The sequence below is a fragment of the Alligator mississippiensis genome, chromosome 11 (genome assembly GCF_030867095.1).
Source record: "Alligator mississippiensis isolate rAllMis1 chromosome 11, rAllMis1, whole genome shotgun sequence".
Lineage (NCBI taxonomy): Eukaryota > Metazoa > Chordata > Crocodylia > Alligatoridae > Alligator > Alligator mississippiensis.
In genome coordinates this window covers 58,728,218-58,744,503 of record NC_081834.1, presented here as the reverse complement: position 1 = coordinate 58,744,503, position 16,286 = coordinate 58,728,218, and the positions used below count along the sequence as shown (strand labels likewise).

Sequence of the window (16,286 nt, the reverse complement as noted above, 5' to 3'; positions counted from 1 at the left end):
TAGAGGGTCGCACCCAGAGAGTCGTGGTGGATGGGTCGGTATTGACCTGGAAGGGTGTGGGCAGTGGAGTCCCGCAGGGCTCGGTCCTTGGACCGATACTCTTTAATGTCTTCATCAGTGACTTGGACGTGGGAGTGAAATGTACTCTGTCCAAGTTTGCAGATGACACAAAGCTATGAGGAGATGTGGACATGCCAGAGGGCAGGGAACAGCTGCAGGCAGACCTGGACAGGTTGGACAAGTGGGCAGAAAACAACAGGATGCAGTTCAACAAGGAGAAATGCAAAGTGCTGCACCTAGGGAGGAAAAATGTCCAGCACACCTACAGCCTAGGGAATGACCTGCTGGGTAGCACAGAGGTGGAAAGGGATCTTGGAGTCCTAGTGGACTCCAAGATGAACATGAGTCGGCAGTGTGACGAAGCCATCAGAAAAACCAATGGCACTTTATCGTGCATCAGCAGATGCATGGTGAATAGGTCCAAGGAGGTGATACTTCCCCTCTATCCGGCGCTGGTCAGACCGCAGTTGGAGTACTGCGTGCAGTTCTGGGCGCCACACTTCAAGAAGGATATGGATAACCTGCAGAGGGTCCAGAGAAGTGCCACTCGTATGGTTAAGGGCCTGCAGACCAAGCCCTACGAGGAGAGACTAGAGAAACTGGACCTCTTCAGCCTCCGCAAGAGAAGGTTGAGAGGCGACCTTGTGGCTGCCTATAAGTTCATCACGGGGGCACATAAGGGAATTGGTGAGGTTTTATTCACCAAGGCGCCCCCAGGGGTTACAAGAAACAATGGCCACAAGCTAGCAGAGAGCAGATTTAGACTGGACATTAGGAAGAACTTCTTCACAGTTCGAGTGGCCAAGGTCTGGAACGGGCACCCAAGGGAGGTGGTGCTCTCCCCTACCCTGGGGGTCTTCAAGAGGAGGTTAGATGAGTATCTAGCTGGGGTCATCTAGACCCAGCACTCTTTCCTGCCTATGCAGGGGGTCGGACTTGATGATCTATTGAGGTCCCTTCCGACCCTAACATCTATGAATCTGTGAATCTATGAATTACCCGGGGCATGTCATGACATGACACAGGTCCACCAAGCAGAAAAGGGCATTTGCTTATAAAACTTAAATGAAATGAATAGCAATTTTCATACTTTTTCAATGGGGCTGGGTTCCTCCAGTCCCCAAATCAGTCATACACACAAACACACACAAATTAACGTGACACGCCTGACCTGCCGGGTTGATCAGCATGGTCAGGCTCACACCTTCATATGCCAGGAATCAGTTCATCAGAGCAAATAAACCACAGTCGGGCACAAGCACACGGGTAAACAGAATCCCTCTGAATCCGGCTGGGTTTCCAGCTGACACCCTCACGGGCCAGCATTCAGTTCATTAGGGCACGTCTGACTCAAACTGGGTCAATCAGCCTGTATAAGCCGATCCCCTTATGAGTTTCAAACTCAGCACATCCCATTCTTTAGCCTCTTGATGAGCAGACCCCACAGTATTTCTGGACTTCACAGGGATCTTTAGCTTAGGTAAGAGAAGTGTTGCTGCAGAGCAAGTGGGGAAGGAAAGTAGAGAAGGAAAAATACACCCAGTTACTACCAGTTTGACTATAAAAGTTATTTATTGGTAAGTATATGACATATATAATGGTACTAGTAATAATAGACATGCAAAGGAAAACAGACACAAGCAATTACAACACTACCCTGGGTTCACTAAGTATTTGGGGAAACTTAGCTCAAGCTTAACTAATACAGTTCAGGTTCAAAAATCTATGCCTAGAGAGAAAAGAGAGAAAGCAAGAGCTGGGGTCTCGCCAGCCCAAGGCACTCGGGTTGTTTGCTGACAGGTAAAGTTCTCAGCACGATCCTTGAAGGGAGACGATCTGTTTCTTCCAGCTTCTTGGGAATAGCAGCAGATGGTGTCAGAGAGATTTCTCCTCTTGAAGCACACACACACATTGCTGCTTTTTTTACAGGTTTTTATACCCTCAATTCAGCTTCTTCAAAGCATTCTCAGTTGTGTAAATCATTGTCCTTTCTACTGACAAGGGGTTACCTGGTTTGGAACATCTCAAGAAACTGATTGATAACCAGGAAAAACATAAGGTTAAGGAGTAACCAGACACTTAGGAGCCAGCTTGAAATTCCTATGGATAGCAGATATACTAGATGGGATATCTCATGGTTTCTTCAGAAACAATAGATAACTTGCAGCATCAGGGTTTGGGATTTTTACTTGTTGTGAACAAGCCTCAGCTTAGCATGACTTTTCCAGACATTACTATAGTCTTTTAACAGACTTAAGGCAACTACTGGAGCGTTCATAGTCTTTGAAGGGAGAGGGAAAAGTATGACAATACTTGTGGTCAGGCCTTCAGCGGGCTGGACGCTGTGATGAACCCTTTACCATTGTTCAAATGTTGCCCATACCCCCTCGGGATGTTTTGTATATACTGTGTAGAAATGAGATGACGGACAATATGATATCAATTCCGATGTGTTTATTATGTTAATTTTGAAGTCTTATGTTGTACTACCTTTTGTGAGGTCTCTGTTGGGGGTCGTTTTGAGCTTGTTTACTATGGTCTGTTTTCTAATAAAATGTTTTATAAAAAAAGAAACAAACGTTTGCTGACAGGTAAAGTTCTCAGCACGATCCTTGAAGGGAGACGATCTGTTTCTTCTAGCTTCTCGAGAACAACAGCAGATGGTGTCCGAGAGATTTCTTCTCTTGAAGCACACTTGCTTGCTGATTTTACAGATTGTTATACCCTCGGGTCACCTTCTTCAAAGTATTCTTTTAATAGTGAAAATAATTGTCTTTTCTCTTGACAAGGGGTTACCTGGTTTGGAACATCTCAAGAAACTGATTAACAACCAGGAAAAACATAAGGTTTTTAAGGAGTAACCAGACACTTAGGAGCCAGCTTGAAATTCCTATGAATAGCAGATATACTGGATGGGATACCTCATTGTTTCTTCAGAAACAATAGATAGCTTGCAGCGTCAGGGCTTTATATTTTTACCTGTTGTGAACAAGCCTCAGCTTAGCATAACTTCCAAATCTTACTGTAGTCTTTTAACAGACTTAAGGGGTTTACTGAAGTGTTCGTAAACTTGGTGGGGAGGACTTCCACCAGTTATTTTAGGAAAAGTATGACAGCATTTGTGGTCAGGGCTCCAATGGGCTGGATGTTGCGATGAACCCTTTACCATTGTTCAGATGTTGCCCATACCCCCTCGGACTCAGTCTCTTGCTTCAGCATTCCCTAACCAGCAACCGAGTTTTAGTCAATCAAGTTTAAATAGGCCTCCCGTAGTGGGACCTGGAAATGTAGGGCCCGAGATGCCTAGTAAACTTTACTTCTGCTTACAGGTGTGTGTGTGTGTGTGGGGGGGGGGGGGGGGAGAAGTCTTTTGTAAGTCCAGATTAGAACTGGTCTGATAAATGCTGAGCTGGATGTGTGTAAATGCGGGTTGATTAACATTTGGAGCACAGATTCCCCATCATGCCGCACTCCCCTGCTTCTCTGATCCCAGAATTCAATGCAGTCTTTGCTTTGGGCTTTCTGTTCTCCATCTCCCATGTAAATGAACGGTCATCTGGTTCCATCTCGGATGCAAATGAGACCTAGGGCAGTTGCTCTCTTATCTGGAGGGCTTTAGGTATGTCTCCCACTGCATCTTAATCAGTTCTTGGTCAGGGAGAGGGGGGAGGGAATTCTTTGGGAGTCAGACAGGCTGCGTCCTGTGCCAGGGTTCTCCAACAGCATGGAGCTGAGAGGTAACAGGCTGGGTCCAGGGTTTTGGCTTAGCCCCATGTCATGAAGTGTCTTGGACGCCCCAAAACAACATCATTGACCCCAACAGGGGGATTTCTAGCTGCCAAAATATCCCAGCACCAAGAAAAACCTTTCTGCACTGCCAATGACAAGGAGAAAGGCGCCTCCAACCCTTTCCCTTTCCCTTTCTCTGTCCCTCACACCCACTCACACCTGGACCCCAGGTTGGAGACCTCGCCCCGATGAAGAGACCTCGAGCAGCACCATGATAGGAACTGGCTTGGACAACTGCCAAACCCCAATGTCAAAGCCAGCCAGGAGATCCCAGGAGACCCCAACAGCCCTGGAGCAAAAGGAGCCCTCCACCATGACATCCTGACCCCACACGTGGTGACCCCTCCCAGCCCAGCCCTGTGTCCTACATCCACCTCCACTGGTTGTGCCGAAGCATGAGCCACAAACCTACTCTGGAAAGCCCCAGCCCCATCATTCAGCCCTGCTGCTGCAGCCCTCCCCACCAAAGCAGCCCTGCAGGGGACCAAGGCCCCACCCGCAAGCATTGCTCCACCGCGAGGCCAATCCCAGGCATGTGCGGGCTCTTTGATTTGGATTAGGAGTTCAGGAGAGTCCCAGCCTGAACAACCAACACTGTTCGGGATTACTATGGCTTTCCACATGAAGAGAAGACCAACATCAATGCTAATTAGAAAAAGAAACTTAATCTTACTTTATTATTATTCTAAACTTAGCGTTACTCTTATTGTAAAGCTACTCTTAACTTCTATAGCCTCTCTCTGCCTCAGCGGAGGGGCAGGCCCATGGGCACGTCTGGGCCGAGGAGGAAAGCTTCCCCCTGCTCAGCTGCGCACGGTGCACGGGAGGTCCTGTTCACCCTCCAGTGGGGCCTGGCCCTCTTCCTTGGCTCTCCTGAGGGCTGTTTGGCACCTGCGTCCTGCCCTGGCAGTGGTGGGACAGCGCCAGTGCCCCCTCTGCCTGCACTGCCTGTGGCAACTGATAGAGGGTCCGAGGTCTCAGGCGTGAGACGCCTGGTCCTTGTGCCTGAGCGCTGTTCTCGAGGCGAGGGGGATGAGCTGGGACAAACACGTCGGCTTTCTTGAGATGGGCATGATCCTGCCCTGAGCAGGAGGCTGGGTGAGATGACCTCCTGGGGTCCCCCTTAGCCCAGCTCTTCTAGGAGTCTCTGGCGCTGGTGCCCATGTAGTGACCTGGGCCCTGTGCAGCCCCTGAGCAATCCTGACCTGAGCCTGGGAAGGGGAAGCTTGTGCTGATGGGGACGGGCTCTTTATCTATGGGCTTGGCCGGAGACCCTCACCCTGTGGGACAGGGAGGTGCCATCATGCTCAGGCAGATGAATTTATTGTTTTCTCCAAAGCACTTGGCAGGCTTCCCGTTAGCCTGGAGGCCAGTGTCCTCACAAGTCAGGGGAGATCTGCAACTTATAGACAGGTGCAGGCTTCAGCCTCTGCTGACGTGACCTGCGGGTCACTGTTTTCTTGGGCTTTATAAACATATCTCATGGATTCAGTTCGTCTATATGGTGCAAATCAACCTTGCCTTGTGCTAAAGCTCACACTGCCATGGCTAATGACCTCTCTCTGCTCCTTGCAATGCGGGAGAGAGACAAGCCGTGGCACAGAGGCGAGGGGCCCTTTCTCAGTTCCCTGCACCCAAGGTGCCTGCCGACCTTGTCCCCGATCAGGAGGCTGGTTTCCCCCAGGATGGCATAGAGGAAAACCAGCACAGCTCTCTTGATGTGCATCCGCCCATGATGAATTGCCAGAATGGTCCGCTGCAGGAACGATCTCTTTTATTCCTCGGACAAGATCTTTCCCAGCACCTGAAAGCAAGAGGACGCAAATCTTGGTGCATCTCAGAGCCAGGCTCCATCTCTGGGGCCTGGGACCATGTCACTCTGCACACTTGCAAGGCTCTAACCCGCCGCAGGAAGATCCCTGTGAGCTGGAGAGAAGCAGCAGGCATTTCTCCAGAGCCTAGCACACAGCCAGCCCAAGGAGACACAGCCCCAGCCCTGCAGCTCGGCGCAGCATCCTCACCTCCCCAACTCTCGCCAGGTCCCTGTAGCACTGGACCAGGCTCGGCTCCAGTTGGCACTCGCCAAACATCTCGTCTGCCCCTTGCATGTCTCGGCCTGCAAGGAGTGGAGACATGAGGCTCTGAGCTGCCATCCTAGCTTTGGATCAGGGTTTTGGGGGGCACCGTTTGCACCGTGGTCCTCTAATTGGGATGGGTCTCCTTACCCCTCTGGTGCAGGAGGATTCGAGTGAGCCAATACAAGCTCTCCATGGCGTCGCAGCCAATGGTCTCCACTGGGTCACCGATGGACAGCTCCAGGCGCACTGCCATGTCCCCCACCTCAGGCACATCAGTGGGGTCGGGGCTCACTGACCTCAAATTGTGGGAGCAGGAGGGCAGCAAAGGACATGAGGGTGGGGCTTGCCCTCATGCCCAGGGCTCGGTGCTGGGCAGCTACCGCCTCCATCCAGAAGGTGAATTGCTGTGGGAGGAAGGCATCAAGATCAGCGGTCACATGCCCCTGCTGTACAGACCAGCCCTGTCTGCCGCCTCCTCACGGCCGAGGCTTTGAGCTGGGGCTTCAGCCTCTGCCTTAGGTCTCCAAAGGTGTTGAGAGAGGCTCGTGCAGGTCACGGGGATGGAGGCTGCCCATCCCTGAGCCCAGCCCCTCTGCATCCTGCTCACCTCCCACAAGAAATTCAGCCTGTCCAGACTGGGGACGCTGGACAGCAGGCACCACAGCAGGCCCTCCAGGTTGCCCATGTGCATCCTCTGCATGGCCAGGAAGGGGAGGGAGAGCCCAGGGTCAGCGCCAGGCAGCTTGTGCCCGCACCTGCCAGGGGCTGGCATGTGGCACAGGGCAGTGCCAGGAGGACCTACCAGGTTGCTGATGTTGTCGTGCTCTACGGCCCCGAAAGTTTTGCAAGCTGCAGCTCGGAGGAGGCACGACTGCAGGAAGGGGTCCAGGCACATCTCCAGGGCACTGTCAGGAGAGAGGAGCCTGTGTGACACTGAGCTGTGCGGGGCAGGGGTGGCACTGGGCTTGGCAGGAAAGAGCCAGGAAACCTGGGCCTGAGCAGCGGGGATCCCCCTGGCCCATGGCAGAGATAGGCCAGTCGGGCAGAGGTCCTGGTACCTGAGGCACCAGAAGGCAGCTATGATGTCTGGGGTGGCATTTGCTAGATCTTCCTCCCTGGAGACATCCTCCATCAGCTCCTGTGAGACACAAAGAGAAGGGCGAGGTTAGGGCAGCACAGGCCACGATTCCCCCCAGCCTCTACCAGGATTTCCCGTCTCTGCTGCCCAAGCTCAATGCCCAGGCCCTGGTGCGCCTGCCCTTCTCTCCCCAGTCCAGCTCCATCTCTCCCCTCCACCCTGGATGCAAAAAAACCATTTCCCCTCTCTTCTCCTCTCCAGTGGCAGCCCTTGAACACACCGATGCCAAAACACCGAAGACACCAAGCATCAAATTATCAAATTGTTCCTGTCCGGACCCTCAATCCAGTTGATGTTTCGAGATGCTGGCCACCAACACTGGAAGCAGCCCTCAAAGACTGTGGTTTTGCACCACGAGGACTTCAAGCATCAAGTAGCCTCTTCTCCTCTCCCATCCCGTGCTACCTCCTACTCACCACGATCTTCTCTGGCACGGACGCTTTCCATCCCTGCAGCTCCACAGCCTCGTGTCCCCTCTGCTGCACGGCTGCCTGCAGGGTGAGGAGCTCCCGCAGCAGGCGCTGCCCGTCCCTCCTGCGCTGCATCTACCAGGAGCGGGACCGGGGTAAAGGGAGGCTCTGAGCCAGGGACCTCCCTGTCCCCCACAAACCCGCTGTGGGACTCAGGCCTCTTGGGACCCCAGGGTGCTGCCATGAGTCTCCTCCTGGGCAGGCGCAGGGAGAAGCAGGGCAGTGTCTGTGGCGGGAGGGGACCCAGGTGGGGCTTCACAAACACACCCACCCCTAGCATTGCCCGCGGGCGAGCGTCTCCCCTTGGCAGCTCCGGGTCAGCGGGATGGGCTCCCCCAGGGAGGGAACAGAGGACTGAACGGGTTTCCTACCTTCCCGCGGTCCTGGAGGCGCTGGGTGACACTGAGCGCAGCTTCCTCCGGGGTCCCCTCATCTTCCCTCTCCTGGTTTTCCTCGTCCTGCATCTTCTCTGTGGCCGGACTGGGACTCGCTGCAGCAGGAAGGAAAGTGGGGGGTGAGTCCTTTGCCCCTGAGGGGAAGACATGTGCAGTGTGGGGGGCAGAGATGGGGCCGTGCTCCCCTCGCCAGCCAAGGGCCCCCTGTCTGCAGAAATCTCCCAGGGCCCTCTCCATCCCGCTCCTCCGCCCCCGCAACCTCACGGCCCCCATGGCTGAGAGCACACTGGACTGCCCCGCTGCCCTGGGAGGTCCCTGTGCCCCCACAAGTGATCCTGCCTCCCCCTTCACCCACCCCCACCAAGGCCACCCCACGCACGGAGACCTGCAGGTCGTGCAGCTCAGCCCCCTCGCCTTGGCCAGGATGCCCCTGCCCAGCCCTGCGCAGGGTCTGCCTTGCCCCCCGGAGCGAATGGCCCTGAGACTGGGTGGCCCCAGCGCGGCTCCTCACCGGTGCGGCTGGCGCCAGGGGCTGGGGGGCTCGCGGACCCCAGAGAGCCGTGCAAGTCCGCGAAGGAGGAGCTGCAGCTCAGGCTAGGGTTGGGGCTGGTGCAGGACGGGCTTCGCTCCTGCCCCAGGGAGGCTGGGCCCTCCTCCACGTCTCTGCAGGGGGCTGCCTCCTGCCGGGGGACTGCAGGGCCGGGCTCCAGGCTGCTCCATGCCCCAGGCAGGAGGCTGCACGGCTCTTGTGCCCGGCGCTCCTCTCCTCCGGGCTCCCGCCTGCCCAGGTGCACCCAGGGCCACCTCCACTTGCACCTGGAGGTGGTGGGCTGCTGCAAATGCTCTTCTTTGGTGCTGGCACATGCTGCTTTCTTACACCAGCACACGGGGCACAGCCACGTCCTCGCCTTGATGGGCCCCTCCTCTTCATGGCTGGGGGGGCCCAGATTTTCCTGCCCAGGCCCCCTGCTGTGATCTGCTGGCACGAAGCCCACCTTGGCGGTCCTCCTGCTCAGCACCCGCCTCAGCCTGTCCATCCTGGCACTGAGCAGGAGCAGTCATCAGCTGGGCTTCAAGGCATCCCTGTGCACCCGTCTGCCCCCGAACCTCCTGCTCTTCAGGAGACAGGCCGGTGTCCCCGGGGATGCCCCCATGCCGCCAGCCTCCTGATGACTTGGGATCATGGGCAGGGAAGCCCTGGGCTCAGGGGCAATCACCGGCAGGAAGCTGGTTTGGACACAGCTCCCTGCTCCGGACCCTGACCTCTGGCTCCATGTGCCTGGCTTGGGGCTGAAGCACCAACAAAAACCGTGCCGCTAGATCTAATGTAAGAGGAACCCGTGTTTTAATCCACACTGGCTGTGCACCGCACTCCAGCCATCCTGGCAGGGACAGCAACCCGGGCCCGGGCCCGGTTTTGAAGCCCTGCAACACCCGTGCAGGAAAAGCTGGCCTGAAGAGGCGATAAAAGACACACAAGGTTAGAGCGCAAACATTTCTTACCACGGCCTGGGCAGGAGATGGCCCCAGAGCCCGCCCGGCTCCTGCCTCCTACACACAGCGCTGGCAGGGAGCATTACGCAGCCCCTCGCTCCCAAGGCAGGTCTTGTCGGCTCCGTCTCCGTTCTGCACTTCTCTCCGAACGCAGCCACAAGCCTGGAGGCAGAAGAGCCCCTCGCTCCCCTCCCAGATCTCCCGCTGCCGCAGCCTCCGGCGGCACTGCCGAAGGACCTCATCCTTACCTGCTCCCTGCTGGGTGAGAGAGCAAAGGGTGAAGTCCTCCCCGACCCCGGGTCTCCCCTCGCTCTCCACACAGTGTGTGTCGATCACTAAAAGAAAGAAGATGGCAATTTGAAATTGCCCAAAATACTTGTGCCCCTGGACTGTGATTTCAACAACAGAACGAATCCTCAGGCATTGGGAGCGATCCGGGTTTGTGCTTCAATCCTGTGCTGGTTGAAAAGAGGTGAAACCCCACGTCCAGGTGCCTTCGGTGAGGCCGCTCAGCCAGGCACGGCTCCGTTTCCTCGCTCCGGGCTTTACACAGGAACAAACCACCCCCGAGAGAAAGGCACTGGCCAGGTGCCCACTCCTGGCTCGTCACGACCTGGAGAATCGGGCACCACTGCCCTTCCTCGTCCCATTGCTGGGGGGGCTGGGGCAAATCCCACCCCCTTGGGCTGCATCCCCCGAGGACACCTCGTCCTGGGGCAGGAGGGCGCCGGCCCCGTGGCTCTTTCACGTCTGGCTCTGACAGTTCCTGGGGCAAGGGGCCTCATCTCGACACCTGCGTTGCCCTCGGGCAGGGGCACCCGGTGGGGCAGCGCTCTCCTCAGTTGACTCACCCATGTCTGCAGCCCCCAGGCACCCGGCAGCACTGCTCCAGCCTCTGCTGAGACTGCCTGGATCCCGCAGAGCCGCAATGATATGAACGCTGCCGCGGCAATGCCCGGGGACCAGCTCCATCGCCCCCACACCCAGCGCTGCAGCCCCGCAAACGTCACCCCAAGTCCTTCCACCCCGCAGCGTCCAACCCCATGGCCAAGAGCCCTCCCGCCCCAGCCCCCACGTGGGCTGCCCCGAGGGCCACCCCATTTACTATGATCACCGACTGCTCTGCTAGCCTGTGCCCTTGACACAGTGCCGAGAGTCCTACCACACAAACCAGAAAGCAGCTCCATCCATGTCTCTTCCTCAACCCTCATCCTAACCCGAAACGGAGCTGGAACAGCCCAAAGCCAGACCGCAGGAAGGGACCACAAGCAGCCTGACCACAGGCGCTACATTGAAGTGCCTAAAAACACACAATCCTAAATTGAATTAGGAGATTCATAGTGACCTCAATTCACGCTGGAGGAAGAGGAACCAACAAACCCTCACACCTGCCCCACCTCTGGGAGACCTCCCACCCACAGCCCTGGATGGGTGGTCCCAGCATCCATCCCCCTTACTACGAACATGGACTGCCCAAAACATGGCCCTGAGAGCCCTGCCACCCCAGCTGGACAGACGGCTCTAGTCCTGGCCTGTGCTCTCATGCTACCCGTAGCCCTAGCTCAGGCGGCTCAAGTCCTAAGTGTTACCACTGTGTAGACATGAAAACTGTTGGAGAAGCAGGGCCTGTCAGCTACCCACTAAGTGACACACTGGGGTCACAGAGAAAGACTAAGAAGCAAGTCTCTTGGTATCTGAGAGCCTGATCTCTTGCTTTGGGGAGTCTTCTGCCAGACCCTCAAGTGCTCACCTTGCACCCTCAGACCCGTCCCAGCCCCTGTGTCCGCAGAGAAGCCAAGGCATGAGCGAGCCACACAGGCTGTAGCACAAGGCACCTGCCACGAAATGCCAACCCTACTGCCGGCAGCTCTCCTAGCTCAAGGGCAGCTGGGGCCTGGGGTCCAGGTTGCTTCCTGTGCGCGTGGACTGCCCTCCCACGCCAGACCCGAAATCCATCTCTGAGAGTCCAACCAACTCGACCCAGGAAGACACCTCCAGCCCTGTCCTGTGCCCTAACGCTGACCCTGACCCTGACCCTAAGCACAGCTCAGCCTGCTCCAGCACGAGACCCCGCGCAGCCTGGCTACTGGCTTGGAGGGCCCCAAACCCCATGGCCAGGCCCAGCTCCAAGTTCCCTTGCTGGCAAAACACCTCCTGGATCCAGCTCTCAATGGGGTCCCCAGGGTCCCTCCAGCTTCGTAGTAGCATGGAGAAGGTGACCCATTTCTCTCTGACGTACAACACTAATGGGGCGTGCTACTCCTCCCAAGCACACATACAGCTCCACACTTGCCTGCTCTCAGTTACTAACCAAAAGCCCAGCCCCAGCCCCCGGTCAGGCGGCTGCAGCAGCTTCTGACACGATCCCCCGAGCGAGCTGATCTCCACCGTGCTTGCAGGAGTGCCCGCGCATCAGGGTGGTTCCTTCCCGCCCCCTCAGTCAGGTATCTTTAAGATACAGCCATCTCTCCTGGACTCCTCTGCCCCTGCACGCAATCCCAGGGGATCCTGCCCATCGGTTCCCTTGGCCAGTTCAAGTCCACTTGTCTCAAGTCCAGGTCCATGCTCTGCTGCTCTCCTCCCTTCCTGTCCTCAGGATCAGCTGTATTGCCCTCTCAGTACATCAGGCTGACTGAAGTCCCCTGTGAGAGTCAGGGCCTGTGATGGAGAATGGAGCAATCATCTCTCTGTTTTACATGAACAGCAGCTCCTCCTCCTCTTCTCCCCTGCCTGTCCTTCCTCACCACTTTATACCCATCCGGGACAGTGCTTCAGCCATGCGAACTTTCCCACCAAATCTCTCTTATTCCAGTCACATCATCGATCCAGGACTGTGCAAGGACTCCCAATCCTTCCTGCTCATTTCCCAGGCTGAGGGTGTTGCTGTGCAGACAGCTGGGGTAACTCCCCCATTGCCCTACTTCCCCAGGAAGAACGAGAAGGCTCTCCTACTGCTCCGTCCTGCTTGTGCTTCCTCCAGGTCACCCACTTCCCCACATACCTCCAGGCTTTGGTCTCCATCTCCTGGCAAACCTGGTTTAAAGCCCTCCTCACTATGTTAGCCAGCTTGTCTGCCAGCACACTCTTCCCTTTATGCGTCAGGTGGATCCCATCTCTTCCTACCAATCCTTCTTCTTTCAACAACATCCCATGGTTGAAGAAGCCAAAGCATCTGTGCATCCATGCAGTGATCTGCAGCATGCATCCGCTCCTGCCCAGGCCCTTCACCTTGAGCACAAGGACTGAAGACGAGAGCACCGAGGCCCTGTCCACTTCAGCCTTGCACCCAGGCATGGGGTAGAAGGAGCAGTTCTGCACAGGAGGTGGTAGGGATCATTTGGGGTCCTGCCCCACCCCCACCTCAGTGGAGCGGGCAATGCCACCAGTTGCAATGCAAGGAGGCCAATATTTCCCAACTACCTACACTGCATCCTGCAGTTTGCCCCTCCAAGGCATGGTGAATGCCCCACGCCTCTCTTTGCCTCCCCCCAGTGCCCCACCTAAGCCCAAAGATGTTGGCCATGTGGATCTGTCTCCCTGTAGGTACTGGCACACAGGAGCTCAGGCTAGGCAAGCTGGGAAATAAAACACTTCTACCTACCAGCATCCATGTTGAAAAAGGACTAGTGGAGGAAATTCTGGACATTTGTTGGTATTTTAGAAAACTGCCCCAATGGAGATCAGAGGACTCAAAAAGAGGACAAAACCCTGAAGTATGGTAACCCCAATGAATCGCAGACTCCCACCAAAAACTCACCTGAACCCCAGCACAGGCATAGCAAGAACTCACCAAAAAACTGGATGCCAGTCATCAAGGGAAACACTCCCGCCATGGGGTTACAGCTGCACCAGAGGCCTCCTGTTGTACTCAGCGGAGAAATAGTCCTGGGTTTGCAAATCCAAGTCAGTCCTTCCACAACACATAGATTGGAGAACCTGATCTGGGGGGGACAGCCTCCTACCCTGGGCCTGTAACTCAAGAAGTCCCCTGGCCATTGGTGATGCGTAAGGGGTGCACACAGGTGCACATGCACCCTCTGAGCATGGTGGTGCACCCCCTATGAAAAGCGTGGCGGTGCATCCCCTGCTTGCCACCGCCTCCTCGCCCCCCACCACTGGCACTGCTGGCAGCGTCTGCGGGCAGTCCGCAATTGCCGCTAGCCAACGACACTGCCAGTAATGCCTGCGGGTGGTCGATGACTTTCAGTCTGACTGCAGCACCGCTGCCGCCTGCAGGAGCTCGCTGTGCCCCCCTAGCCTTCAGAGGCATGTGGCGTTCATGCCCCTGGCTGTACTTAAGCTGTTGTACTTGGTTTGATCCATGGGCTTGTAGCAATGCTGGACCTCAGCCAGCGTACTCTGCCACAGCTGGCAGGATTCATTTGCTGTCATGGGTTATCTGTAGCAAGAGAAAAGGCAGCGAAAGCATGTTTTGTGAATACATCGTACTGCTGACCCAAGGTGCATCAAGGATACTGGACCTCAGCCGTGCAATTGATACAGATAACCTTCCTTTTATCCAGAGAACCGTCTGCAAGTGTCTTAAAAGGAAACTTGCCGTTCAATACACCTGAACTTTTGCTGCTTTGCTCCATTACAGGGGTCAGCAACCCTTGGAATGGGTGCCCAGGCCACTGCCAGCTCCCTGCCACCTGCTGCTATTGCCCACCAGCCCTCAAAGAGCCCCCTGCTCCTGCCCCCACGTCTGCACTGCTGCACTGTCACCCCATGGAAACATGTGCCTGTGCATGCCTCTGTGCCTGTGCTCGCATACACCATGTGTGCGGGGGGAAAGTGGAAGGCAGGTTATCTGGGGGCAAGGAGAGGGGTGTGCGTCCCACTCCCAGTTGCCTGCAGGCACATGCACACACATGCCACACACACAGGCATACGCATACAGAGAGAGCCTGATCTCACTCGCTGATCCCGGAACATGCATCTCAAGCCAGTCCAGAGAGGTGATCCTCCCCCTCTATGCGACTTTGGTCAGGCCGCAGTTGGAGTACTGTGTCCATTACTGGGCGCCGCACTTCAAAAGGGATGTGGCCAGCCTGGAGAGGGTTCAGAGGAGCGCCACCCGCTTGGTGAGAGGGCAGCAGGACAGGCCCTACGATGAGAGACTGAGGGACCTGAACCTGTTCAGCCTCAGCAAGAGGAGGCTGAGGGGGGACCTGGTGGCTGCCTACAAGCTCTTCAGGGGGGATCAACATCAAAGAGGCAGAGCCCTTTTCTCCCCAGCACCGCCTGGGTGACAGGGAACAATGGTAATAAGCTGATGGAGAATAGGTTTAGGTTGGAGATCAGAAGGCAATATTTTACAGTTAGAGTGGCCAAAATCTGAAACCAACTTCCCAGGGAAGTAGTCCTTGCCCCTACCTTGGGCAAATTCAAGAGGAGGTTGGACGATCACCTGTCTGGGGTCTTGTGAACCCAGCATTCATTCCTGCCTATGGCAGGGGGTCAGGCCAGATGATCTGTTCAGGTCACTCCTGACCCTAGCTACTATGAAACTATGAAACATGGAAGATACCGTATTTTGCTGTTTGCAATGCAAACTTCACAATGTGAAGAAGCCAAACTCAACAGCAACATATATTTTGCAAGCCTGGACTTAATATTAACATCAGGTTCATGGCACTCTACACCCTGTCTGCCATCTGATAACCCCAGGAACCAGCCTGTCATCAGCTTTTGTCTCCCAAGCTAGGCTGCATTTGCATTTTCACAGAGCAGTTTTGTTGTTTTTGGGGTTTTTTTTACACACTGGCTTCTTTTCCACCTTGGCAAAGCATAACAGCTTCATTTTCTCCTTTGTCTGATGAAAGGCGTGCGGGCCTGAAAGCTTGCAAAGAACAATTTCTTTTGCAACTATTTAACTGGTGTAATGAAAGACGTCTACCTGATCTCACTCTCTCACACACATGCAGAGCCTCTGCACCCAAGGGCGAGGGGCAGCAGGAGCCTTCCCCTGTCTCGCTTGGTGCCCCTGCCTTCCCCTCCCCAGCCCCGAGTGGAGGGGCAGCTGCTTCCCCCAGGTGTCCCGCTCCAGGTCTTGGTGCCACTCCTTCTTCCCTTCCTGGCTCCTCTGCAATCACCTGCTCACTGCCCAAGCTCCACTACGAAGGAATGGGAGAAGCCTGGAGCTTTTTTTGGCAACACAGACCCGGGAACAACATCATCATCAGGGAGGAAAGGAATGGAAAAAATGGCTTGTATTGCTCCCAAACAGCAGTCTTCCCTCTGCATGCAGGCCTCCATGCAGACAGTGGGAAAAGGACTGGGGCTGCACTGCCACGAGGATCGGGCCCTTTGCAGCTTCCCTCGCATGCATCCCTGGCATGCCAACGTCTTCCAAGTTAAGGTTGCACGGTTTTTGGCACTCAGCCCAAAAACTTTGCCAACCCCTGCTCCATTGCATCTTTCTTAGTTGCGATTCCCTCCTCACCCCCATCCCTCTTATGTTAGTCCCTTGCTCGGGCGCTCTGTATTCCCCTTCTGGCTTTGTCATCTTGTTGGTTCATGATTCTAAACACCTACTAATAAAATTCAATCTGTTCTTAGCTGGCAGGGGAAACACCACGTATCTGGGGCCATGAAGGCAGTTTTCCTTAAGTGTTCCCAGGGATAACTGTTCTTCTGGCATGGTTTAGTACCCGCTGAGGTGTTGGGGCCTAAAGCCCACTTTATGGAAATGGGAGGCTCCTCCCTAGCTTGCTTCTGCAGCCATACAGCTGAGGGCAAATGAAACTTGAGGTCAATCCAAACCCCAAGGCTTGGGCCTGCACGTAGGTTGCCTGCCAAAAGACTTTGGAAATTTCTGAAACCCCTGGTGGGGGTGGAGGATGTTTGTTGGTTGTAGGGC

General features: G+C 55.5%; 1 protein-coding gene across 2 annotated transcripts; it reads right to left on the bottom strand.

Moving 5' to 3' along the window:
- Positions 1-4,498: 4,498 nt before the first annotated feature.
- LOC132243840 (uncharacterized) lies at positions 4,499-10,459 on the bottom strand. Of its 2 annotated transcripts, XM_059714348.1 has the most exons (8): positions 8,442-10,459; positions 7,907-8,025; positions 6,986-7,065; positions 6,730-6,832; positions 6,535-6,621; positions 6,075-6,331; positions 5,871-5,965; positions 4,499-5,653 (listed from the first exon to the last, which is right to left on the bottom strand). In XM_059714348.1, exons 1-6 carry the CDS (start codon positions 8,965-8,967, stop codon positions 6,200-6,202), a joined length of 1,047 nt encoding a protein of 348 aa, XP_059570331.1. In that variant the 5' UTR covers positions 8,968-10,459; the 3' UTR covers positions 4,499-5,653; positions 5,871-5,965; positions 6,075-6,199. The 2 variants fall into 2 exon arrangements, with proteins under 2 accessions (XP_059570331.1, XP_059570330.1); XM_059714347.1 differs by lacking the exons at positions 4,499-5,653; positions 5,871-5,965; positions 6,075-6,331 and having other exon boundaries at positions 6,347-6,621.
- Between the last annotated feature and the right edge of the window lie 5,827 nt (positions 10,460-16,286).

What these genes read in the sequence shown, in the direction of transcription:
- LOC132243840 (XM_059714347.1), bottom strand. Translation starts at nt 8,967, where the DNA reads ATGGACAGGCTGAGGCGGGTGCTGAGCAGGAGGACCGCCAAGGTGGGC. An exon ending in CCCTGGCGCCAGCCGCACCG is followed by an intron (nt 8,026 to 8,441) that starts GTGAGGAGCCGC and finishes TTCCTGCTGCAG; the next exon opens with CGAGTCCCAGTCCGGCCACA. An exon ending in GCTGCCTTCTGGTGCCTCAG is followed by an intron (nt 6,833 to 6,985) that starts GTACCAGGACCT and finishes CTCTCCTGACAG; the next exon opens with TGCCCTGGAGATGTGCCTGG.